The sequence below is a fragment of the Apteryx rowi genome, unplaced genomic scaffold (assembly GCF_003343035.1).
Source record: "Apteryx rowi isolate R43461 unplaced genomic scaffold, aptRow1 scaffold_227, whole genome shotgun sequence".
In the NCBI taxonomy this organism is placed as follows: Eukaryota; Metazoa; Chordata; class Aves; order Apterygiformes; family Apterygidae; genus Apteryx; species Apteryx rowi.
The window spans coordinates 1,382,480-1,409,038 of NW_020448608.1; the positions used below are offsets into that span (position 1 = coordinate 1,382,480).

At 35.3% G+C, this 26,559-nt stretch overlaps 1 protein-coding gene across 1 annotated transcript in view; it reads right to left on the bottom strand.

Annotated features, from left to right (window-relative positions):
* Positions 1–26,356, bottom strand: part of SPOCK3 (SPARC (osteonectin), cwcv and kazal like domains proteoglycan 3) — a 123,248-nt gene extending 96,892 nt beyond the window's left edge. Inside the window, exon 1 of the mRNA XM_026065408.1 lies at positions 26,250–26,356. Coding sequence (XP_025921193.1) covers positions 26,250–26,332 — 83 coding nt within the window. The 5' untranslated portion in view covers positions 26,333–26,356. The remainder of the gene's footprint in view (positions 1–26,249) is intronic.
* Between the last annotated feature and the right edge of the window lie 203 nt (positions 26,357–26,559).

Sequence of the window (26,559 nt, forward strand, 5' to 3'; positions counted from 1 at the left end):
TGAAAATATTGCCCAAAATGTTGGATAGAACATATAATTTAAGATCCTCAAGCTCTTAAACTGTATCAAGCTTTGCAACAGACCAGATCATCACAGCCCATGAAACACATTCTTACTTTATAGCTGCTGTAGTGAGTAATATTATGTATATGCCTTACATTTGTTTTGTTTACATCACTATTAATTCCTTGTCATATTTTTAATATCTGCAGAAACAGTAAAGTTAGTAAATTAGCTACTAGTATTTGCAAAGTCTGTCAATGACACATTTAGTATCGACAGCATATAACTATAATGATTAACAAATCAGACCACTACACAGTTTTACAAAGCCAAAGTAAAAAGCTTTAAAAACATACAAATCACATGATTCCCTGCTTCAGAAAATATCTCAGATCTATAAATAACAGTTTCTGTCCTCAGCTGTTGCATAATATAAACCTAGAATTGTAGTTTTGTCCCTGCAGTAACAATTCAGGTAAGGCTGTCACTACAATTAGTTCCTACGTCAGGTCTGCTGAGTCTGAGTTTCATAAAAGCCTCATTCTAACCTTAAGAGGCTGCAATTTCACATACTCCAGTGAACTTTCTCTTGATATTAACTAGAATAACTCAAACAAAATCCAGGCTGTTCATGATGTAAATGCTTATTATTTGATGTTTTTGCTAGTGGTTTCCCAAATATAGGGAACTCTGACACAGTACTCTTTCATGTGATCTATGTAGGATTTAACATACAGTAAGACACTATATTAGATTGCCCCAGAACATCCTGTGAAGAAGAATATGACTCAAATCCTAGGCATGAATCTTCTTCCCAGTCCTCTGTTGCTCCAAAATGAAAATTAAGCACTGTAGTATCCATGGTCAGTGCAGCACACATTCCTTAGTACACTGGGTGATTGGATTGCTCTGGGAAACAACTGGTACAGTAGAAACAGCAACGCTCCCTGTCCCACTCAAACACCAAAGCAAGGGAGGCTGTTGTAGTTTAAGTGGAATACATTCTTAATTAAGTTCTTGAGTCAGTCTCGCTTAGCAGTACTAATGGAGCTCACAGTACAGACACACAAGAGCAACCTAGCTGCACAAGAGAGGCCAGCCAACAGAACAATCCATGGCCATGAGAAAAAGGTCCCGCTGCTTCTAAAGTCCCACTCCTTCTTACTGCTCTCCATATGCTGTCCTGCTGGTGCTTTGTTCTAGTGCCCGTGCTAACCCTTCCATTATTGATTGCATGGCAGAAAACTATGACCCTCCCCCCCCCCCCCCCAAAAAAAAAAAAAGGCTTTCTTCTCTTTCAGTGAAATGATTTGGCTAATGTGAGGCTCTATTTAGTGCAGAGCTGGCTTGCCCCAGGAAAACAAAAGGGTAGATGATGTATCAGGGGAAAGAGAGGGAACAATAGAGAGGGTGATCCTTCATGAGTTTGGCTTAGATGCGTATGAAACCTCAGCTTTAACCTTTATGCTTTTCCAGCTTTATGCAACTCTGCAAAATGTTATAAAAATATCCTAATATGAAGTAATTTAAAAATATTTTGCTTCCTAAAGACTCTCTGAATAATATTTTATACGATTATGCCATTAAGTAGTCATTGTATTTTTGTACATAATTAAACATTTATAGGTAAATTGGGAATATTTTGAAAAAAAATAGTTTTAGGAAATGTCTTCTTTATATAGAGACCACCAAAAGTGTTATTACAGACAACTAAATACTTTCAATTATATTTAAATATACTTAGGTAATGGCTAAAAGTAGTGTTAAGATTTTATTAAAATATATTTTTAATTTAAATGTCACAAAAAAAATCAGTAGTAAGTCTTTCAAACATTTCCTAGAGAAAATGACATAAAATAGATTGAGGGACTAGAACCTATGGCTGCACAGAGGTAGCAAGTAAATTGATTGTAAGCCTACACAGTCCTTTTAAAACAGAGAGAAATTGCCAGATTACAATAACCTTTTGAAATTAAATGCTTTTTCTTGCATAAATAATTAATTTTCTCTGTATGTGTTTGGAAACAGACTTATACAAAATATTACAGCTCCAGAAACAGTGCTTCTGTAAACATTGCTCAATTTATTGAGTTCTTTACTTCAGAATTTTTCTGCTTTGCATACATCATCATCCTTAAGCTCTTTTATTATCTTCATTGTACCCCAAACTAATCAGTCTATAGCATCAGTAAAGGAAAGGGGAGAGAGAAAAATCACTGAAATACAGAAGACCAGTAAAATTACCCCTATTCGTTCATTATTTTTGTTTACAATGAAGTACAACAATTTGTCACGTTTGTGTCTTTATACTGCTACTAGAGCATCACTATCAGAACCCTGCTACTTCTAAGGACCAAACTGCCCTCCCCACAAGGTAGAAAATGCCATTAACTACTGTGTGCCAGTATGTCCTGTACTCTCTAGTCCCTCACTTTTTCTCCAGGCTCTACTGAGACTGAAGAGAGGTCCATGAATCTGTAAAGGAAGGAAGAGAAGTGATGGATGGCAGAGAGATAGAAAGCCAGCAAGTAAGRCCCAATGCACACATTTTTCCATACTCTATAAAGTTTCCCATCGATTAAACACAGACAGGGTCTTAACTTTTGTTTCCCCCTTCATGGTGAAAGTTTTCCCCTTAACAGGCTCCCAGGGGGAGATGCAGCCAGAAGGGTTATGGCAGCATGTCTCCAAAGAAAACATGCCGTTGAAAAGTAAAATCAAACTGCAGGAATACAAACTGCTAAAGAATCATATGCTTTGAATGCAGACTCTGTATTTTGCAGATCCTGTGATATCTACCCAGTTTGAGGCAAATTCTTTTTCTTTTTCAGATGTCCTTACAGAATAACGCAGAAGGCAATCTCTTAAGAGTAACTTGCTTACTCTAAATTGTTAATTTTGTGCAGAACAAAACTAAAACTACACAATAATCTAGGCTGATGCCTCCCAGTTTAGCAATCATGATTAAAATCTGCTGGGTTTAGTAGAGACAAAATACCACAGCAAATGATAATTTCTGACAAAATACATCTGAAAATGACACAACACAAGCTAACAGAAGTTTTTGAGAAACTATTTTCAGAAATTGTACAAAGCATAAAAAGATCCTTTTATATGAAAGAAATTTACTATCATTAAATCTCTGTGTATGTTCAATACGGASAGCAAGTGTCAGCCATGGACTGCCTTTTTTTTTTTTCTCTCTAATACAGCATTTTGAAGGGGAGGGTAAGGATATAAAAATAAAGAAAATAAAATCAGGTGGGAAAGAGAAGTGAAGTTACAGGAAGAAGTTTTTCAAATCTTTTGAAATTGTATGAAAGCATATTATCCTTTAAATCATAAAGATGCTTCCTTTGCTATATATTATTCTCACATATTATAGAAGGTGAAGATAGTATCTTGGTAATATTGACTTCATAATTTTTAAAATTTATCAACAATCTGCTATTTTCCTAATTCACATTGTCTAGAGGACTTACATTTCTTAAAAACATTGACCTAAAAATCACTTCCTGCCTCTTCTTGGATAAATGCCTAGTGAATATATGCATTTGTACTCACTTAAACAGTCAGTGAGAAAATCAGGGCACATCCTAATTTAGTCAGTTACTCAATTGCTACTTTAAAAAAAATATTTCCATTATTGGTCTTTTAACCTGTTAATAAATTCCATAATAAGCCTCACTGATAATCAACAGTTAAATCCTTCACAAGCACTGCACAAACCAACTTAAAATTGACCAAGTCTGAATAGCTCACAGACTACATGGGACACTCACAGATTTAACTGATTGCAGAATCAAGACCTTAAATGGTTTTATACATATTTTTAGTTCCTGTAATGTATAGGTTTTCTTAAAAGACAAAATTAAGATTCCGATGTGTGTGTGTGTGTGTGTGTGTGTGTGTGCGTATTACATTCTGGTAAAGCAATAACATAGTACTTTAAAAAGATTTTTCTGTAGATAGTATTTGTTAACGTATGAACTTATACTTCTCCTTGTGATCACTTGACAAGATATGCAAATGTTTTTCATAAGTGTTTTCTATATTAATCTAAGTGGCTGACCTTGTCATAACGCAATTTTTCAGTCATTTCTCTTTGAGTTGTCACCTTTTCTCAAAGCTGCGTTTCATTTTATCATGCCAAAAGAATTATTAAAGAGCTCTCAGTCAAACCCATCTTTTTATTTTTTGCAAAGCCATAACGTTAGATAGTTTTGTCAGTCCTGCAGAATTTACCTCTTTGAATGTAAAAATATTCACTATCTACTAGTACTACTGGAAAAAGCTAACAAATCAGTTTGTGTCCCAAAAGCAAGCAAAGAGACCCTGCAACTTGTTTTCCTATACAGATAACATAAAAGTGAAAATAAYTTCCTTTTTCTTTTATACATTTAATAAAGCAGAACAATTTTCTTTTTTTAAGACAGAAACCAGTTCTCCTCAGTCAATGAAAATAGTTTTAAGAACTAGATATAATAACCCGGAATGTGTCAAATACTACATTCTTATACTTTGTTGAACCGGAATCCAAAAAACTCCTAACAATTAGCAAAGTGAAATAATCAGATTTTGATGGCATCAGTTAGATACAGGCATGTTTTGTATTTGCAGAATTGGAGTGTTGGTTTAATTAACCAGCACTAATTTCTTAATGATTTTATATCCAGTATTTAGAGAGAAATCAAAGCTATTTATCCAGAAATGAAAAAAGATTTTTCTTACATCCCATAATATAATGCCTTTTGTTACCTGCATTTGATAGTCCAATTACAGTTACAGCTGTCACCAACAAGTATCTTAATGCCTATGATTCATAAAGAATACCTGATTGAAAAGGTAATAAATGAAGCAGCATCAAATAACTAAAAATCATAGCCCAAAGATGAGAAACAATTAAAATATTTTGATTAGTATTATTATTAGAATGGCTGCTCCTTAAAGATTTACTGTTTTCTGTTGAGTATAATTACTGAACATTTTTCATTAGAAAATAGCTAATTTGCTCAAGACACTGGCTGTCATAAAAATGTTCTTTTACCATTATAAAAACAGACTGATATTCCATTCAGTGTTCAGAACTCTGCAGACAGAGCGATGCTCCTGCAATGTATCTTTCTCATTGCCTTGTAAGTGCAAGTTGCACTSTTGCTGCCAGCTCTTGTGTTGTCCTCCCTAAGGTATATCAGCCACAGTGTCTGCTTGAAAATGAACACAGAAATGGAGAGAGAAGAAAAGTCTGTTTATAAGAACCGCAGTAATTACTGTCTGAAAGAAGTATTTCCATTTTCTTCCTCAAATAATAATATTATTACAAATTTGCTTTGTCAGTCACTTGAATTCTAGAGCCAGCAGGTAGCCTAAAACTTTTGTTTCTTTGCATACTTCAAAACTTTATATTCAACTCTTTGGGCTTATAGGTAGAAAATGTCTGAGTCGATGAATTTTACAACTTCCTCCTGGATAGTAAATTTAGAAGCTAATTAAAGTAACATTACTTCTGCAAAGTTCCTGAGATAGTGTAAGAGTAAAAATAACGTACATTTGACCATTTAAACATTCCATTCTTTCTGTACTTGCTCAATTTTTTCCACACTTCTTCCATTTGTTTACTTTTCTATAAAGATTCATTTCACAAAGTAAATATAATCTCATCTACTGGAAGGCATTCTCATATTCGTTTACTGATGCTAAAATTACTTCAAGATGATGACACATTTTCAGGAACAGTATTTGTAACATACTGGCAAACACATCGTCCTCCAAGCAACAACACAGCACAAATGTTGAGATGATGCAACTCCCCTTAAGAGACAAACAAATTTTTCATGCTTTCTTATATATTCATACAATGTATTGAAATATTTCCAAGATCAAATCTTTCAAAATCAAGGATGTGGAAACAAACTGAAGAAGGAGACTTCCTTAGTTCCAAAACTTTTGGAAAAAAGAAATTTTATACCAGAGAATAGCATCATTTTAAACATAAGTGAATAAGATCGTAAATCATACAGTTTTGTTAGCAGAGATTATATGCACAATAAAAGAAGGGAGTGAATGATGACTGATGTTAGATAAACTGAAAATGAACCAAGACAACTGCTTCAGAGACTGTCTTATAGTCATAAATGTTATAAGACTCTTCAATATGTCAGCAATTACATTTTATTTCAAATGGAAAAAATAGCCAAGTATAAAAAGTTACAGACACTGCTCTAGTGGGAAGGATTAGCCATAAGATTCAGCTTTACATTTAAATAGTGACAAACAGTGACAAAATTTGTGCAAGTTACTCTCATGTGAGTGGAAATTCCTCTTTTCAGTGCTCTATTCAAAAATCAACTGAAATAAAATAGAAGAAATATGTGCATACATAGATAATTCAGTAGTTCTAAATGCTACTCACAATACACCACATAATTATATCACAATTTAAAAAGATATTCTTATGAGACTTTCCTTATCAAGTTTTTCATGGTGTAAATATAAACACAAATTTCTGTCTTTGTTAACCTTTTTTTTTTTTTTTAACATACATATATGGTTAACAAATTGAAAATTTCTGATGTAAAGCTCTCAACTGACTTTAATGTAGTTATGAATATTGATGTCCTTTTAACATATATATGTATTAAAACAAACTAATCACGTTACAAACTTAAGTTCAAAATCAGGTTGCGTAGCCAGGGCAGGAAATATTTGGGACCTCCTACTGACAGCAGTATGATCTTAGACCTGCTCTATTTTCAACACATGTAATAAGGAAGAGCCMAAAATTTTCTTCTTATTTAAAGTCTGTGGTGAAATTCAGCTTTCTACAAAGAAAAAAAACCCATATCTCTGTGTGGACTGCTATACTTTATTCTGATGGAGTAGCCAGTGCAAGAATAAATGGGTAAACATAGAAGAGTAGTAAACTGCTGAGGAAAGAATGTTCTAGCCTTCTCTTAGGATTTTTATTTTATGTTTGTTAACATTCTCAGACAAATATATTTGCCATTCTTGGCTTTATAAGGCCAGCCTAGTCTGTTTAAGAAAAGTCAGACTTCATTAAATCCAGCTTCACACATCAGCACTGAAAGAAGTCAAATGTATTCTGATATGACCCAGGAAACTTATCATTGTAGGTAGATAAAGAAGTAAAACTCCACAAAATCAAATTGATGTTTTTCAGCCTGGAGTGGAGGGGGGTGGGGAGATGTGGAACAAGCAATTTTTTGACTTAAAATGAGCAAATATAGTTCAGGAATAGTGCCATTAAGTGTCAGAACAGTTAGTCATACCTCCTGCAATGCTGTGATTCCTAGGTAGAGCAATRAGACAGCAATGTCATAAACTAATAAAGATCGCCTTTTGTTATTTTGAATAACACTGATAATCTCTATATCCTGGTTGTTCGTCAGAAATCTGAAATATATGTACTAATATTGTCTGAGTTCTGTGATGCCTTGTCCGACGCAAGCAGTTCGGAGATCAAGGCTGCTGGCAGGGAACACGAACATGTATTTTCCATCAACACAGAATTTATATAAGCCTGCCTTCACAACACCTTATAACTTATATTCATTATCTAATTCACTCACCTCTCTTGTTTGCAAATCGTGTCATATTTAAAAATGCCTTTACAGATTTTGCAAGAGTTGACCTATAATCTATACCTACAAAAACCAAGAACGCTTTTTCTCACCTTCAGACTCAGATTACACTGGTAAATGCACTTTTTGCAAACAGGATTTAATGAGCAATTCTTATTTTTGAACACCGTTATTTCTGGACTTGAGAAAGGGATTTAAATTATTTTCTAGAATATTTTACTCTGTCTTTTTTTAAGGAAGATTTTAAACAACAACAGAGACCTAAGGTCCAATCAGTATTGCTACTAAATTCATGCATACTATTGAACCGATTTTTACTAGACAACATTGCTGTGAAAAGAACATCAACAGTACTGAAACTGTAAGAAACAACCTGCACTCAGGAGCAAAAATCTAGCTCTCAAAATGCAAAACACTACAGTTAATTATAGATATAAATAAATACAGCACCGAGGTACATCATCGCAAGAAGCTTGCTGACCACATTCAAACAGTTTGGTTGACCATCTTCCTATATTGCACACTTTACAATCATGAATTTATTGTAAAATTCAAAGCATACCTGGACATTTTTCAAACATATTTGAACTTGAGATATCATCACCAACAAGGTAAATCAGGTGTAAATCAGCCAAATCCTATATAAATAAATCAGCCCATTTGGTGCTAAAGAAGAATGAGGCCCTTATAAGTATTTTTATGATTTTGATTTCCATTTTACAGGATTCTTTCTAGAAAAATTCAATTATGGTCACAGATATTACTCTTAATGTTGTTTCTATTTGCAAGACTTTTCAGCAGGATTAGGGGGTCTTTTGCAGTTGTATTCAGTTTTATTGAAAAACAAAAACAAAAAAGAACCCTATACATTTTGCTTAGCAAAACTTACATAAGCAGCCACAATTACACGTTTCTTCTGTTTTTGCTATTATCAAGATGCGCTGTCYGTATGGTCTTTGATCTGCAAGCATATACACCTGTCTAGAAGAAAGCTTAAACTGAATGCATACTGAATCACCAGCTGGAAAAACAGTCATAAGGCAGTATTTATTTTAAAATTCATGATTAATATATGCATGGATCACATCATGTACAAAAATTTGTTGATAAGTCTGGCAACATGCCCTGTGCAAAGCACAGAAAAAATGATGTGACACTACTACAGAAGACTACTGCCGCTGTAGACTAAACCAACACCTTTCCACTATCATCACCTGCTTTGTAATAGGGAAAGGTTTTGCGTAACAGATTTAGGAAACATATATTATGAAGTTGGAAGAAGGTACCTTTAGACGATCTAATTTGGCTTCCTCTACTAAATTTTAACACATCTTTGCTATTTTGGGCACCTGTTACAAAATTTCTGTTTCCAAATAAATAGTCAAACAGTAACTGCATGGCTTTTTCCCCCTTTTCCATGGTTAAGCAAATACATTTGGTGTTCCTGCTGTCTTTCACTATAAGGTATGTTTTCCAACCTTCAGCTCTTCTTGGGGCTCTTCTCTGAGTCTTCTATAATTCTCAGCAGCCTTCCTGAATTGCAGTCACTCAAATGGGAYGGTATTGTGATAACAGTTCCACTAGAACGAGTGTTCCACTAGAACTGCCCTGTACCTAATTCAAGATTACTTTGGCCATATCTATGCGGCCGAAGATATGCATGTTCCATAGAGGCTGCAAGATTGCTTAAAGCACCTGGTGGCCTTACATTCCAAACACCTTCAGGATCCAGTCCACTTTCTGCTCCATACTATTAATGCTACTTTCATGCTGTGTAGGAATCGTAAAGTGTGGAGGAATAGAGAGCATAATGTTTGTTTATCTGCCTCCTAAACCACACCTGTCATGCTGGGCTGGAGGCTGACTCCTGTATTCACCCACTACCTAGCAGTCTTTAAAGTCATAGACAACTCAACCCTGTCTGTAGTTCTGTAAGCATTATCTGGAAGATAACAAAGGTTATGATGACAGTCTCATGATTCCTCATTCACTCCCTGGAAACAAAACTGCAACTACTTTCTGTCATGCAGGAGCTCTAAAACATCAGGTACTGGGGTCCCTAAAACATTATGATTGCATCAATGTAACAACTCTTAAAATTGTTATTATATATTTTCACTAGTACTCACAAATCCTGAATTTATTCCAAATATGTATTTGACATTATCATTTCAGATCCAAATGTAATTTTACAGGCTTATTTAAGTAGTTTTCAGGACTTTCAAATGTGCTGATTTTAGCCACTCTCTGGTATAGCACACTTCTTTCTAATCTTTGCAATTTTTGATACRTATACACACACACACAAAATACGTATAATATGTATTGAAATATACATATACACATGCACGCACACAGAGAGATATACATATATATTGCAAATTTGACTGAGTTCTGTGACCTTGATTCATTTGTGTACAGCTAGTTTAGTGAAGAATTTTTGAGATTAGCAGAACACACACTATCTTTGTTAATATATAATCAGGTATTTCTTAAACAACAAGCCACCGATTTACAACAGAATATTGGTAGTTGGGAAAAAGGTTGAATCTTCTCTGTAACTTCCTAGGTTTAACTGACAAAATCTTAAGACTAAAGGAGAATCAAATGAAAACAAATACAAATTGGCTGTTCTTAACAGACGCAGCTTGTTCAAGACTTCTCTTTCTGTTTCCTTGCCAGAAACTACCAAATAACTCTTTAGTTCCCCTTTTTGCTCTATGAGAAGAAAATGAAGCATAATCATATATTTTAATAATTGTTCAATTGGCAAATTGATTTGCTGCACTTTCTGTCTTTGAATGTCTTACTGTATTGATATGTTTTGATTATTTTTAATGACATCAGCTTTACTTTTAGCACTTCAAGGGGAAAAAAGGTATGACACAATATAACTTTTGGAAGTATCCCAAAACTTGCATGTTCCAGTTGAGTGTTTTAGCTCTGAATTTAAAGCAAATTTCTATTACGTTCACTAGGGTGGCTGTCCCTTTCTCTCTTTCTTCCCCCTTAGTGATTATATTGGTGATATTTTTCCACGGTCATTATGTCTTTTCTCATATCAGCTACTGGAGACATGGGGAGAAGCATAGAGAATAATTCATTATACAGGGTAAAGTTTACCTGAAATTGTTTTCTAACATCACATACAGCACAGAATTTCAAGTTCAGTATTTGTCCACAAGTAGCTTAAGATATGTACATARCCCAGAACTATTTTAAGTCAATTGCAAAAAATCAAGAAATGGCATTAGGAAGTATCTCCGTCTCTAAATTGTATTTAGCAATGCCAGGTTCCTCATTACACCAGTGAAGAGCAATGAGCCACTTTCATAGAGAATTAATCAAAAGTATTCATGTTCAAGGATCCAAATATCACATTTAATTGCATGAGTGAAACAGGCTTCCTTTAGAGACTCTCTATAGCCTACACCCTTGTAGCCATTCTTTTTAATGAATGTTCTTTGCTCTGTAACACGAACTTCTATTTTTAGTGTGCTTTACTTTTTTTTTTTCTTTTTGCTTTGGTTTTTGTCCTACAGTACTTAACTCCTTTATTCATCATTGCATTCCTCTGCCTGGCTGACACTGCTCCGACCATCTGACAGTTCAACTTCTTTCACCTGCCAGTTTTAATTATTTGTCCTCCCCACCTACAGAAGTATCATACCTGCTTTGCTTAAACAGTATTAATGTTTTTTACATTAACCTGCTATGTTACAGGAACTRTGTAATATCATTCTACCCACCCTGGACACCTGTTTTAATTAAACACCCTTGAACTGAACTCTGCTCTCATACTAGTCTGAATGAAAAATCATTTTGCTGAAAAATAAAACCACATAATGAACAGAATCAAGCCTTTTTATATACTGTCTTCTGCCTGGTGCTGCAGAGCAATAAGGCTTGAAATGGGCCAGCTGTCTAGATAATTCCATTGCTAGCATTACTTGTCCTTTATTCTACAGCCAAAATATATTTTCTTCCTAAAATCATTTCTAAAGCATCACAATCTCATGTCTGTAATTATAGATTCTAAGACACAGCACACACTCAGAGAATTGTCTTATGCTGTGCTGTTCAGGATTACAAGTATTCTCTGTATAGTATTTAAATTAAAAATGAAATAGTATTAATTTGGACTGGTTTAGCTAGTGTGATTATGTTAACCCACTTGTGACAAAGGCTATGATGTTTTTAGATGATGCTAATAAGGTGTTAGAAGAGCACTTGCAAGCTGCTAACAACACTGCTTTACAGCTCATGAGTTTTAAAAAGCATGATGTATGTCAGCAGATCAGTGCATGACAAAACTAAACTTCTATATTCTGGCACTGGTTAACCACTATGACATTTCTACGAAAAATGCAATTCACTTAGATCATCTAGCTAACTGTCAACCTACCTCTAATCTTCCAAGTACTCTCTAGATGGAAAAGTCACATATCAGCTCTTTTCTCACACCTACAAGGGAACAGGACAGGGAGAAGATAAGGAAAAATAACAGAGAGAATGGCTTTCAATTTGGTATTATCTCTTCTGTTGGTATTATCTCTTCTGAATTTATGGACAATGTCTGGTAACATCAGAAAATGGGAAGATAAAGCTGACAAGCTGACACAGAGGTCTGCTCAGAACAATTATATAGCACYAAGTATATAGTAAGATGGTACTAGACCAAAAATGGGTGGTCAAAACATTCACAAAGGATCATCTATTGAATCTTACTAAATTCTCCTATTGGTTCTTTTTTAGATTAAAAAAAAAAAGTAAATATATATATATATATAGATATAGGTATAGAGGTTTTTGTTTTTATTTTTGGTGGGGGTGGAGGTTGCCTATTACAGAAGATAGGCTAGGTTTCTCTTAGGGCAGGAGTCTTTCTCCCCAAATCTCAGATATGTTGATTCATCTCATAGAGTTTGGCTCCACATAGATTCATGTATAGGCACGGCAAGCCCAAAGCATCAAAGCACACCATTTCACAGAATCACAGAATGGTTGAGGTTGGAAGGGACCTCTGGAGATCATCTAGTCCAACCCCSCTGCTCAAGCAGGGTCACCTAGAGCACCTTGCACAGGATCGTGTCCAGGTGGGTTTTGAATATYTCCAGAGAAGGAGACTCCACAACCTCTCTGGGCAACCTCTTCCAGTGCTCTGTCACCCTCACAGTGAAAAAGTATTTCCTCATGTTCAGATGGAAGTGTCTGTGTTTCAGTTTGTGCCCATTGCCTCGCGTCCTGTCGCTCGGCACCACGGAAAAGAGTCTGGTCCCATCCTCTCGACACCCTCCCTTCAGATACTTRTACACATTGATAAGATCTCCTCTCAGYCTTCTCTTCTCCARGCTAAACAGGCCCAGCTCTCTCAGTCTTTCCTCATAAGAGAGATGCTCCAGTCCCTTAATCATCTTTGTGGCCCTTCGCTGGACTTGCTCCAGTAGCTCCATGTCTCTCTCGTACTGGGGAGCCCAGAACTGGACACAGTACTCCAGATGGGGCCTCCCCAGGGCTGAGCAGAGGGGGAGAATCACCTCCCTTGACCTGCTGGCAGTGCTCTTCCTAATGCACCCCGCAATACCATTGGCCTTCTTGGCCACAAGGGCACATTGCTGCCTCATGCTTAATTTGGTGTCCACCAGCATTCCCAGGTCCTTCTCCGCAGAGCTGCTTTCCAGCAGGTCAACTCCCAGCCTGTACTGGTGCATGGAGTTATTCCTCCCTAGGTACAGGACTCTGCACTTGCCTCTGTTGAACTTCATTTCCACCATCCATGCACCATGCAATTGATCTGTGCACATAATTTATAGTCAGCCATACCGCCAAAGAAAAAGAAACCTTCAGCAAATATCAAACTTATTTTGACAAAATTTCTGAGTAGAAAAAAAGGAAACACAGAAGAATATAAAACCTAATATGACAATCATTGTGCCAGGTAAATTTACTAAAAGAAACAGCAACACTTGCAAAACCTCACACTTTGGCTACGYATTGGTTGTGTTTATCCTTATTCTTTGAAACTTAATCATACGTTGCAACAGTATTGATGTTCTCCAAAAACTAGCTTAATTTCTAATATTCGTTTTCCTCTCACTGATGAAATCCAATGATTCTTGACTCTGAGACTCATAGTGAGGGGCAAAAAAAAGTTCCCTGCATAGTTAGGAAATAATTTACCACTTTTTGTATACTGCAAATGTGGAATATTACAGCTTGAAACAGTTCTAATTGAAATGAATTTTAATTTTATTTCACTTATTAATCTGTGTTTGTCATAGGTATATTAAATACACAGAGATAGATAGAGATATTGCTGTATTAAAAAACATGGCAAAAAATGAAACCCTGCTATTTTCCTCAGCCTCTACAAATGAGGCTATTTTAAAAGCATAAAATAATATTTGTGCCATTGCTTGAGGCTAGACAATTGAACAGAATAAAAGTATAGGGCTTTCTTGGCTGCTAATTCACATATATAAATAAAATAGATCATTTTAAGGATGAAAATATAATATAAAATACAGAAATTCATGACCAAATTTGTGTTAGAAAATGAAAGACAAAAAAAATGTTAATAAGACTGCCAGAAGAAGCTTTACTAACTACTGTAATGTTGCCTCACATTGTTTAATCTAACATGATAGCAGTTCTTGTTTATGCTTGTCGGCATTACACTCCCCATCATGATTTTAACAAAAAACTCAACTCAATTCCACAAAACAACTTGGTAGCCAAAAGCTAGATAGAACTTGTTCTTTAGCCATTAAGGAAGTTGGTAAGGTTTCCATTTGAATTTGATATTTTTTCCATTAATGTACAAAAGCATCCTCAATCTACCCTTTCCCTCCCCTTTTCCTTTTTCCTTCCCTTTTCCTTTCCCCTTCCCTAATTTTCTACTGTGGGTTCAATAAAATGGTATCTATAGGATAAAACACAATGCACCTCTCTTCCATTCAAGCACCCATAACACACTTCTTATCAGGCCTCACTTCAGGTTTGCAAGCACGATTGCATGAACAACATTAAGCCATGCTATGGGTGAAAACGTACTGTGAAAGAGCAAAGTAATACATAAAAATGGAGAAGCATTACTTTCAAAGAGATAAAAACATTAAGAAAAATACAAGGAAAATGCCAAGGGATCAGATCCTAAAGAAACAGAAATATGCTACAGAAGATAAAATAGCAATAATAAATATTTGTATTATCATAACATCAAGAGAATTGTGCTTTAGGAGTTAGGATTTTGTTTAAACACTGTCATGTATCATTTGTTAAGTTCCAAGACACACTTCATTCTGCCTCATATAGAGTTTGGAAAACTTTGCTAAGTATTTTAAAAATTATTTCAAACTCTTCAGAAAAACAAGATACCTCAGGCCTCAGCATTTGCTCTTCTCAGTTGCACACAGGAGGACTCCTTCACCTCCATGCAGCTGGGGCCCTTGCTGGTATTGTACATACCAAAACACAAGGTTTATCCTAATTTATCTGCCTAATCTCATCTTCAAAGGCATGACTCTGAAAAACAACTAATTCATCACTCTTTTAGCCTCACAGATGAATGCGTTTCCAAATGCTTTGCTTTAACAGGAAGACCACACACCCTGCTTCAAACTCCCAAATCTGCAATGTCATAAGAGGGATAAAATGGCTATGATTGCATGGGGAAAGGAAAAAAAAGCTGCTCTATAACAGGACTATTCTCTTTACCATTCTTTACAAATTCCTAATGTTTTGTTTGCTTTCATGACTAGCGTATCTACATACCTTTTCCTCAAGTTCTTCATAACACTGTGCTTGSTTCTCAGTAGAACATGCAGACACTATTCATACTAATCTTGTTTTATAGTTTGAAAATAGGAGAGGTAGAATTAGAGAGGGTGACAAAAATATCAAAGTGTATATAAAAATCTCTAGCAGTTCTACTTTGAAGTAAACAGTTGTATAATGTCAGTATACTTCTAGAATATAAAAGGGAATTCAATATTTAGGAAAAGCTTCGAATCTGTGAGATAGAGGACTGAACTCATCCCAGAACTGCTGCTGCTATTGTTTTCCTAGGAAAGAAAATGTTAGGGAAGAAGGGCAAAAAGCACATGGATCCCCAGCTTTGGCTGTAAGAGGGATGAATAAGAGAGACAGCGAGCCCTTATATCCTACTTTGCAACTTAGAAGCTTGTTTCTTTTATGATCTCCATGGTCAGGGGATTTAATTCTGATCTTCTAGGATGTGCATTCATGTCTTCACATGGCCTTTTACAGACTCCAGTAGCATGCCTAAAAGATTCAAAAACAATTATTCACTCCCTTATGATACCTGTTTCCTGAAGTGGTATTTCTATTGCTCTACTCCCCAGTTTAATAATTCTCTTCTTAGATACTCTTTCCTCTTATCTCTCTTCTTTGCACTCATGAGTTGTCAGGGGGCAGTGGTGAGATGTTCAGGTTTTTCTTTAAAAAAATGTAGAAGTACCAATGCAAAGCCCCAACATCACAAGCTTAGAACATGAATTTGACTAGTGATGAATACAGGCATCAAAGCTTCAAATTCACTTACAGAAGTATGCAAATCTCAGTACTACAAACACTCAACAGAAGCAAACATACAAGGGGTGAAGGCAAAGTCAAGGCAAATTCATCCTTCAAGACATGCAAATGCTCTCAGAAATATCTATGAGGTAAGACCATCAGCTGACAAAGTAATTCATTAACTACAATAAAACTTACTATTTTACATACAAAACTTTGACAAAGACATACTGCCCTCTCTCTTTCTCAGAGACATTATTGCAAAGTTTCAAACAGTAGTATTTTTGCAATAGTTTTTACTTCATTACTACATTAAAGTTCATCTACAGTTTATGAAGGAATAATAATAATTAGAAGACAGAATAGACAAATGACGTCAGCATCCACGCAGTCACACTCAAAAACACAAAGAATTAATTCATCTTAAAGCACAGTTGAAAAATTAAGTCTTGATTACTGTATGTTTTATAAGCAGATAACCTTGGATATCTTGATCCATAGGTACTATGAACTAGTTTGGCAGTAAGGTCCTCTCTCTATTCCTTTAGTTAGTTGAGTAAAGGTGTCTGGAGAGAGGAGAGAATTGAGACTTATTTTATTGTATATTCTTTGGACATGCTCAATGGAACAGGCTAGGAATTGCAAGGCTGTATCTGTTGGTAAAGTATTTCTATTATAACTACAAATATTAAGCTATTTCAATTATACCTGTAACTTCAAGTAACAATTCAATCTATAAAATTATGATATATCCTGAATCTGTGCATTTTTGCAATTATATAAAACCCAGCATCCTACTATTATCAAACACTTATATAAATATTATCCCAGGATTTTATCTGTCCTTAGATTTTAAATACATCAATGATGGTCTGTATTTGAAAGAAGTCTGCCTCAAAGGAGTTGAACCAGAGCACACTGGAGTTAGGGCTACCATGAGTCTAGGTTTTTTCAGGTACAACCTTTTTTTTTCCACCACCCAGAAGTTATGTCTAGACAGAATTTTAGAACTCAGTATTTGTCTGAAATTTCCGGACATAGACTGTAAGGTGCATTCACTGTACAGGTGGTCTGCACGTGCGCAATAAACCCAAAGTATCACCAAACTGACTACAGATACTGCCTGAAATGAGGCAGTGGCTCCCACAGGTTCAGGAAGTTCAGATCCAGGCTTAACTTTATTGTGATTATAAGAATTTTTTAATTATCATTATTTGTTATTACTTGCTAATACAGAAGTTGCATAAGGGTTTTAGGAAAAGTATTTGAATGGTATAAGTGTTCTAATATTTAGGTTGAACTACAAAATGATAAATAAGATTTCTTAGGCAGTAAGGATCTGATACAGAACATATGGCCTGTGGAAGGTGCCATTTCTATAAGTCTAGTAGCAGACTACATTATTTTATAAAGGAAACATCTTTGACAATCTGTACACATGAAAAAGTTCTTGGTGTCTGGTTTCAAATGAGAGAGAAATACAGTAATACTACCAGATACAAGAGAAAACATATACGAGCAACTATGCAAAACAAGGACAAACATTTAATGACTCTTGACACCTTTACTATTATATCATTAAATTCACTGATTATTTGGTTTCCAAAAGCAGTATTACATTTTAATATAAAAGTACCAATACAAGCACATACTCCACTTTGTGATGACACACGCTTTTTCACCACTGGAAACCGAAAAGGTATTGTTTTCACAAATGCAAATTAGTAGAATGATTTCTGTTCCCTGAACAAAGCTCCTCCCACCCAATTTCACACTCTTAACAGTCTGCTCGCCACCAGTATGTATGTGAAACAACAGATGTGTTACGAGCCTATAAGGACAAACTTATACAGCAAGGCCTTCACAGAAAATTAAATGCATTAGAATTGATTCTAGTCAGTAATAAGAATACCTAATTACAATCTGATCCAAGTGCACATGAAAACTTTAAAACCTGTAAAAGAACTCCTCACATACAATCATCCTGAATTTTTATTCTGTTCCATTTCAGCTGGGTATTTCAAAAACATTGAAAGACAGAACCTTCACCCTTCCCAAATTATGCACTAATTGATTTAAAAATATTTGTATCGGGTATTTTACAATTGATATTACAGATGATACACAGTGGTAGTCACCTTTCTTCTTCCCAAAGGCAATGAAACTGCTAGCAAAGAAGCTTCATTTTTTTCTACAAYAAATTAAATTGTGCAGCATATAAAAACTCCAAAATATTCACATTTTAACCTCTCTTTTAAGCACATAAAAGTCCAGATTATTTTCTCAACARGTTCAATTAAGCCATGGCTAAGCAAATTTCTTTTTAGTACATTGTAGAGTGTAAGGACAACCACAATGGCATACTTACACAATAATTGGACTAATCAAAGCTATATAATGTTAGCGTTGTGAATGAAGTAGTGTTGCTCATCAGCCTATTACAAAAGAGTTACTGTAAAATCAGCCTACGTGCAGCATCACTTCCTGGGCAAACAAACACAGATAATACAACAAGCTTGAAACACTGCCAAGCTGGCAGACTGGCAGCACAAATTATGCAAAGAAACAGAAAGCCTTCAGTAGATTCAATAGAGCTTGGAGCATAAGAATGATTAAGCGTTTCTGTATACAACCACAAATCACAGTAATGAATCAGACTAAAATTTCCAATAAGGGACTTAACTGCACCAGCTGACCTTCTTCAGCAGTGTTATAATGTGAAATGATGACATCCTAAATAGTGGCGTTTGCAACTTTTGCACAATCTGCCCAAAGCAAATCCTTTGTTTTGCTTCACTTTTTTTCTTGAAATAGTAATAAAAAGCTGCAGCACCTAAAGATACAGAAAAGCTACAAAGTCAGTTTTTCTTATTCTCTTTTCTTTTCCTTTTTTTCTCTAACTGAATGAGAGTGAGGCTGTTGCGACTTATAGTTAAAAACTCTCTTTCAAAACTGCTCTGATTACTTAAGACAACTACCGATTTGCAATTACARTTTGCATTTTTTTTAAATCAAAAACTTACTTGCAGTAGGTCTAAATTGAAAACTCTTTTGTTTTTATAATTCATATATTAGGGAAGAAGTTAAGTGCTAACAAAGGAATCGGCATCCATGAAAAACAGCAAAAAAATATTATTTCTTCAGAGAAACAAATGACCTCTTCATCACTTGATGCATTCGTGGTTTCAAGAGGGGCACAGAAAACCAGAATCCAGAAGGAATATCTACAGCACAAATATCATTGTCATTATTCTCTGCTTAAATACATAGACATCATTTAAAACACAGTGAACTGATCTACAAAATCTACAGTCTTTTAAGACTGATTTTCATCTACCAAATTTAACCTTTACATTTAACCTWTTTTTAAACTGTTTTTTCCAAAGGAAGCTCACTGCCAGTCTGTGCATCCTTTATGCAACTATGTCTCAAGCCTAACCTTCATTTTTAGCTTTTCATATTTTAACACTTAATTGATATCCAAATGTATGGAAAACATTTGTGAGGAACCTTGGAATGTAAATTATATTTCTGAGAGTCCAGATTATTTCTGAGAATGAGATCTACATCCTTCAGAAAACTGGTTTTAAAATCATTATTGATAAAGAGAGTTAAAATGAAAATTTTGAAAAGATTAAATATGACTGGGGATTAACCCCCATCTTCAAAAGTGATAAAAGCCTCACCAAAAGTTGAAAATGTATTTATAACTTGAAAATCTGGCACTCATGTTACTTGTTAGTCTCTAACATTTGTAAACTGACAGTCATAGTAAAACACCTCAAATCTCAAAGTATGATGTTCTGAAAATGTCATACATGTACATGTGATATATACATATATATTTCTGTGTACACACATACAAACACTCTCTTCTTATCCAATGTGCCTCTCACAAATTGGACTTAGTCACTTTTTATGCCTGGGGACATTATCTCTTCAGTCATGCAGTACCACAGAACGGGAACTGAACAGGTTCCAGTTCACCTTCTCAGTATAATCATTGTTACAGTCCTGTAGCACTTGAAATTTACTCTGGGTTTTTATCTCATCATCCATCACAGGGAAAGGTTACCCAATCCCATGTTTCAGGGCCCAGCATCCATCATTTCAAAGATGAGATGGAACATTTTCCTCATGTTACAGTGTTAAGGTGAACAGTCATGGAAGAAGGACTTTTGGTAATCAGGCTCATAAAAATAAGTAGTTAAATTAAATTTTCAACTTCCTTGTTTCCAACATTCTTCAAAAACATTGTCAAAGGGCAGGAGTCCAAAGCAAGATAATGGACTAGATCAACCAATGATTTGAACCAAATCAGCACTTGGAAATGTTATTTAACCCAAAAGCTTAGAGGAAACTGTAATAAGATTAAGTGCTAACACAAAATCTATCAAACTGTCCAAATATCCTACCTTAGTAAGTTAGATGGATTAAGYGATACAGCATTTCTTACAGCTATTAGCTTCTGTGAGTCTATAATAAAGTGATGTTCTTTAACATGCTTTAATAGTGAAATCATGTGGTGACCTAAAGAGTGCACCCACAAGCAAGAATACTAGACACCTTCAGTTAATCACTAAATTCAGGACTTGTTCCCCACAGGCTTGGGGGCAGGGAAGAATTCTCCCTAAAGCTACATGCATTTTGCAGAACTCTTAAGAAAAAACAGAGGAAACCTTTTACTCAGACAGCACCCATCACTCACTCTTTAATTCTTAGACTAGTGAATGCTATATCATTGGGCCCTTTACACTGTTTGTCTCCTACTGAGCTTCACATTTTATACAAGTCCAATCTGCACACTTCTCTGAAACCTGCCTTGTAGAGTTCTAATACAAGAACAGTTATAATTTTATTTGATTTAACTTAGTTAAATGCCTGCTTGTTATGACATCTGTCCGTGACTAGTGAATTACTGTTACTCTTGACTAAACAGACCTTGCTTTAAATGCAGCTGGGATTGAATGCAAAATCATCAGTCTGGCACTTCACAGGTGGAATACAAGTCACTTTGGCAGGGAAACTATGGCATAGAAAATTTACCAGAACAGCTGGAACGGTTTTCATTTCTACCTTTAGGAAGATCCTTAAGCCTTATATTTAATTGCCATCTAGTAAGCAAATCTAGTAAGCATCTAACAAGCAAATACATGATAATCATCCCCCTTGGATGTTTTTCAAGATGGGGCACAAGTAATTTTTTTTTTTTGTCAGTTCTGTTCCTCTTATTTCCGGCTACACACAGAATTCTTCTTAGAAACTGGCTAAAAACTCAAATTCCTTCTGTTACTTCTTGTCTTTGTCCTGGCAAATCATATGCTGTAATTGGAATGCTTTTACTGTGATCAAGTCACCTCTTCTACATTAATCTTTAATAAAATGGATTAAATTTTTAGAACTGCTCATATCATCAGAATCTATTGGTTAGTTAGTATTTATTGGATATCAGTTACTGTTAAAGATGATCCAAAAAGCTGTGCATCTATACAACAGGCAATTCTTTCCTCTTATGCACGTGTTACCTACATTCTTAAACTGATGGAGGTACATGCTGCTACTGTAAAGAAGAAAAAACAACAGTACAAAAACAAGACAAGGATGGGACTATAAACGAGCATAAGTCATAGTCTGCAAAGAGAAAGAAAATAAAATATAAAGGCATACTTACAAGCCAATGATCCTTAATTACTAAATATTTCCCTAAAGACTTCCTATACATAAAATGTGGAATAAAAGGACTGGATTTTGAATATCTGAATTGCGTTACTATTCTTTCCTACTCTGAATCCTAAGAAAAAAAAATAGAGAGAGAGAGAGAGAAGTTGTTGACCGAAAAACAATAGAAAGAACAAGTTGTGGTTCCTTATGGTTCCTTATGCAAATAATAACTGTGGGGCTTTAGGCATTTTAATTTTTTCCAGCAAGCCATAGATACAACATGCCACAGACAAGTGAGATCTATTTCTTCCGCAACAGAGAACTATTGCATTGACTTGCACATTTTACATTAACAAACCAATGCAAAGCATTGCAGGACCTACATAACATGTGGACAAAGAAAACAAAGCATGATGTATGGCATGGAATTCAGAACATGGATAGGCCTACTTTGCCCTAGAAAAATGACTCACCTATCTAATGTGTTGATTTATGTAATGTATCCAGTGAATTCTACTCTGCACATTTTTTTTCGCTTATTGAAAAAGAGACTTTATATTTTATCAGATTCCACTAGGATCAATCAATATAAGGTTAGTCACTAGGTTCTAACATACCAAGGACATTCAGATTTACTTGGATAGTGATTTTTGGCCCAAAACTGTGTTACAATTTTCTGCATTTCCACAGCTTATAAACAAAATACATTTCTAAATGTTACTAAGCAACTCAACATTTTGCCAGTTTCTTGCACAGTAAACAGTCAAGTCTTGGAATGGACTGCCTAATGACTGGGTCTCAACAGAACTGACCTCATTTGTAATTTGTCTGCTGCAGCTGATTTGAGATAAAAGCAGCAAGAAACATTTGAATTAGAAATAGATGGGGGGTTTTTTCTTTCTTTCTTTCTTTCTTTCTTTCTTTCTTTCTGTCACATATTAGACTTAAACATCTTTGCTTTGACAAACAAGCAGTATCCAGAATGAATTTCACTAAAGGCAGTCCTCCTGAAACCAAAGCACTACAAACATGCTTATCGTTCTGCTTACATTTAAGTACTCTGCTGTATTGCAACTCTACTCCCTTTTTCAAGTTTTCAGGAGTCCTGCTCTACACCTACACCTAACTTATTTGCTTAGAACTTTATCTGTACACTGCTTGGCTTAGTAAAATAGCCTATGATTCACAGGATGTTATTTTTAGAGCAAATTAAATGATGTGTCACTTCCTATTATAACTGTCTGTTTCAAATATATGACAAAGTTAAGAGTATTTATCTGGACTTGCAAATCTATGATAGCTTGTCGCTGGACTAATTTTTTAAACTTTTCTGGGCCTGGCTAGCTATCAGCTTTCCCTGAGTTTCTCCATGCTATGATGTCACCACAAATTCTTCCTCTCTTTCTTTGCTCAAAATGGCAACCACAAAAGCACAAAGAATTAAGGTTTTATCTTGACCACCTGCTGCTCTGAGTATATAAAGAGTACACCTACAAATTACCTACCTGCAATCCTCCTCCTTTGACTCACTCCTTTAAATTTCCCTGTCCAGCTCTCTTCCGACTGTATATTGAAGTATCTTGCTTCCTCTTCCCCAAGCTCACAAGAGTGAGCTCATATTTCCTAGCTGTTCTCAGTACAACAGATTCAAATAATTAAATCTCCTGAAAGTGATTGAAAAAATAAAGTAGGCAAATTTTTATGACAGCCTGCCTGTGACCATAACTTTCACATCACCGTATCACAGTATTGGCAAACCAACACTCCAGTATTCTACAAGGTGTATATGTAACTGAAAGAGGTATATTCTGAAGCATTTCATTATTGCATGTAGAGATATTTTATCTTTTTTCTCCCATAATGCCTATCATTTAACCCATAAAGATAAATGTGAAAGCACACAGGGATTGTAAGACACCATTTTCGCAAAAGTTACTATCAATCTCTGGAGTTTCATAGAATCAGTGAAAAATTCTATTTTAYACTGGACTTTGAATGATCTGTTTATCATTCAATCTAGTGTAGGCACTAGCTACTCCATTCCCACAGCAAGCCACATAGAAGTATTTGGATGAATAACATCAATATATACATACTGCATGTTTCCCTCTCTTAAAAAGTACTTCCTCTTTTTTCTTAGCACACAGCTAAGAATACAGTACACAGACCAATGCTTCCAACACAGTTATTACCAGCAGAGATGCAAATGCAGCTAACTTTCTGCTATCAACATAAACCTGGAACCTCTAACAATGCGCCCATACTTTCTAAAGCACTGATATACCAAGCTGCTCTCACAACCAGTGGTCTACAACACTTTTGCCAATCTTTTTTTCAAGCACTGTTCAGTTTTTACAGGACAGTAAATAAATGAAGCTCATTGCGTCAGGATACTGCGGCACTGTAGAAGCTGGCTAGAAGAGGATTTGCCATCTTTACAGTCTCCTAGTAAAAGAAACAAGCCCCATGTGCAACATCTCAAGACTCAAGATGGGAAACTATCATCTCTGCTGCCATGGAAATTGAAAAAATAGCAAACCATAGGCCTGCCCAGACCCACAAGACTATGAAAAGGACAGTGAGATGCAGGGACTAGTTTTGAAGTCATGCAAAGACAAACACAATGCTGCAAAAGTCATCTGCCCCTCATACTAGGTAAGGATTTTTGAGGTCTGTCCTGAAGCTTTATGTCACACTAYTTCAAATGTTTCATGAGAAGACTGAATAGCAAGAAAGCCTGTAGCAAAACGTTGCTGTAAGCTGTAAAGCCAGAACTGCAACTTGAAAACTAGCATAYTTCTGAACTTTGTGGAAAAGACTATTCAATTCCACTTTGTACACCAAAGTTTTACTATTTTTAATATTTCATCCACATATTTTCCTTCTGCTAAATTTATGAGTGGAATTCTTTCTATATTTGATCTTATTAAAAATAACATACTTGACACCTTGATTTATCCTAAAAAATGATTGCAGTTCCATTACAAAACAGTTTTAAAACATGAAATCATAATTCTTGCACCTAATTTTCATGTCATTTCATTAAAATTATCATTAAATATTTAGGAATATACTCAAAACATTCTCCCTCTTTTTAATGAAGTAGATATAAAAATTAAAAAGCATAAAGATGACTAATTTTATAGTAAAATATAGGCATTTAATTAAAAAATACTTCTCACTCAATATATCTGCAAGTTTTCATGAAACTACATGCAGTGTTATCAATCCCTTTAAGCGTGAAAGCATTCACAATAATAATAAGAAAAGTCAATAGATAGATCTACTCTATTATCAGTTAGAAAACAAGGAATCACGGACTAAGTGACCTTTTTGAAAAAAAGGGTGAGCCTTACTGGCTGTGCACAACATTCTGAAATTTTTTGTGTCTTTGCCTATTTCTTTCAGATATTCCGCTGCAACAAAAGCATGTCTTGAGCTAAAGAACTTACACAGAGGTAGAGAGACCAGCGTACAAGACAGTGCTTGTGAATATGCTATTCATATTGTCACRTCACCACACTACAGAAGCACCACAGAAGGCATGATGAAACCTCTTTAGGAAGAAAGCACAAAGCAATGAAGTTCTCCTTGAACCTGACAGTCTGGCAGAATAAGGGGATCTAAGCATGAGATCCCTGTCCTGGCTCAGGATAGGTATGTAAAGAATGGTTTAATGTAGTTTACAAGACAAGACTTGCACTGCTTACTACAATGGCTAATCATCAAGTTACTGCCATGCCTAACTTTTCCCATTATGAGTTTGTACTATATTCAGGCAGGCTCTACCTCCTAAAAAAATATCTTTCTGACAGAACGTCAAGGACTGTGGGAAGAATAATACAGGTGTGAAGGCAAACGTCAATACATTCAGTAATTGAACAACTGTATGCAGCTTCACCTAGTCTAAGAAAGTTTTCAGCACTTACCTGCTGCATGTAGACTTAACTTTATTGTTCACTGTTTCCAGTGATGCGTGTAATACTTCCCAGAAATCTAAACATGTTCAAACAATTGCACTGTCTTTTCAGAATTGACAATGTTAGATAGGGTTTGAGTGCAGTCAGAAAAACAGGTAATAGTTTAACAGGCAGTTCTGCATGTTCTAGTTTTATATAAGTAGTGATGGAGTCCAAGTAAYGTACAGCAGCAGGACACTATCACAATCATTATATTTATTTATTACTGGTACAGTTGGTATTTCCTTGAATGTAGTTATATCGGCAGCTTATGCTATTTAGATATGCACAACCTTTAGTTTACCATACTGTCAAAAAATCAAATATTAAACAATCAAATCAAATCATGCATGCATAATTACTTCTAAGATCCACTCCTACCTTGCCCAAATGTTGTTAAATAACTTAACTAATTATAATATATTTATGGTTTACAGTCAGTCATGAAAACTATAAGACAGTCTGTAGGATTAACTTTTAAAGTATTTACCTGTGTGTAAGCCTTCGGTGACTAATGCAAACAGCAGTTTGTTGATCCTGTGCAACACAGACCTTATGGCGACTGCATTTCATCTTTAAACATGGATCTTTAGCCGGATCTAAAGCTAAAAATAATTTTAGAAAATTGTTAACAAATTATCTAGAAACATACAATTAAAAATAAAAAACCCATCACACACATAAGACACACCAATTATGTAGGAGAGGGCTGGCCTGCTACTTGTACAGCATGCCAGACTGCATGGCTCTGATTTTCATCAGGATAAAATGCAGCACATTCAATGATATACCAAACTAAA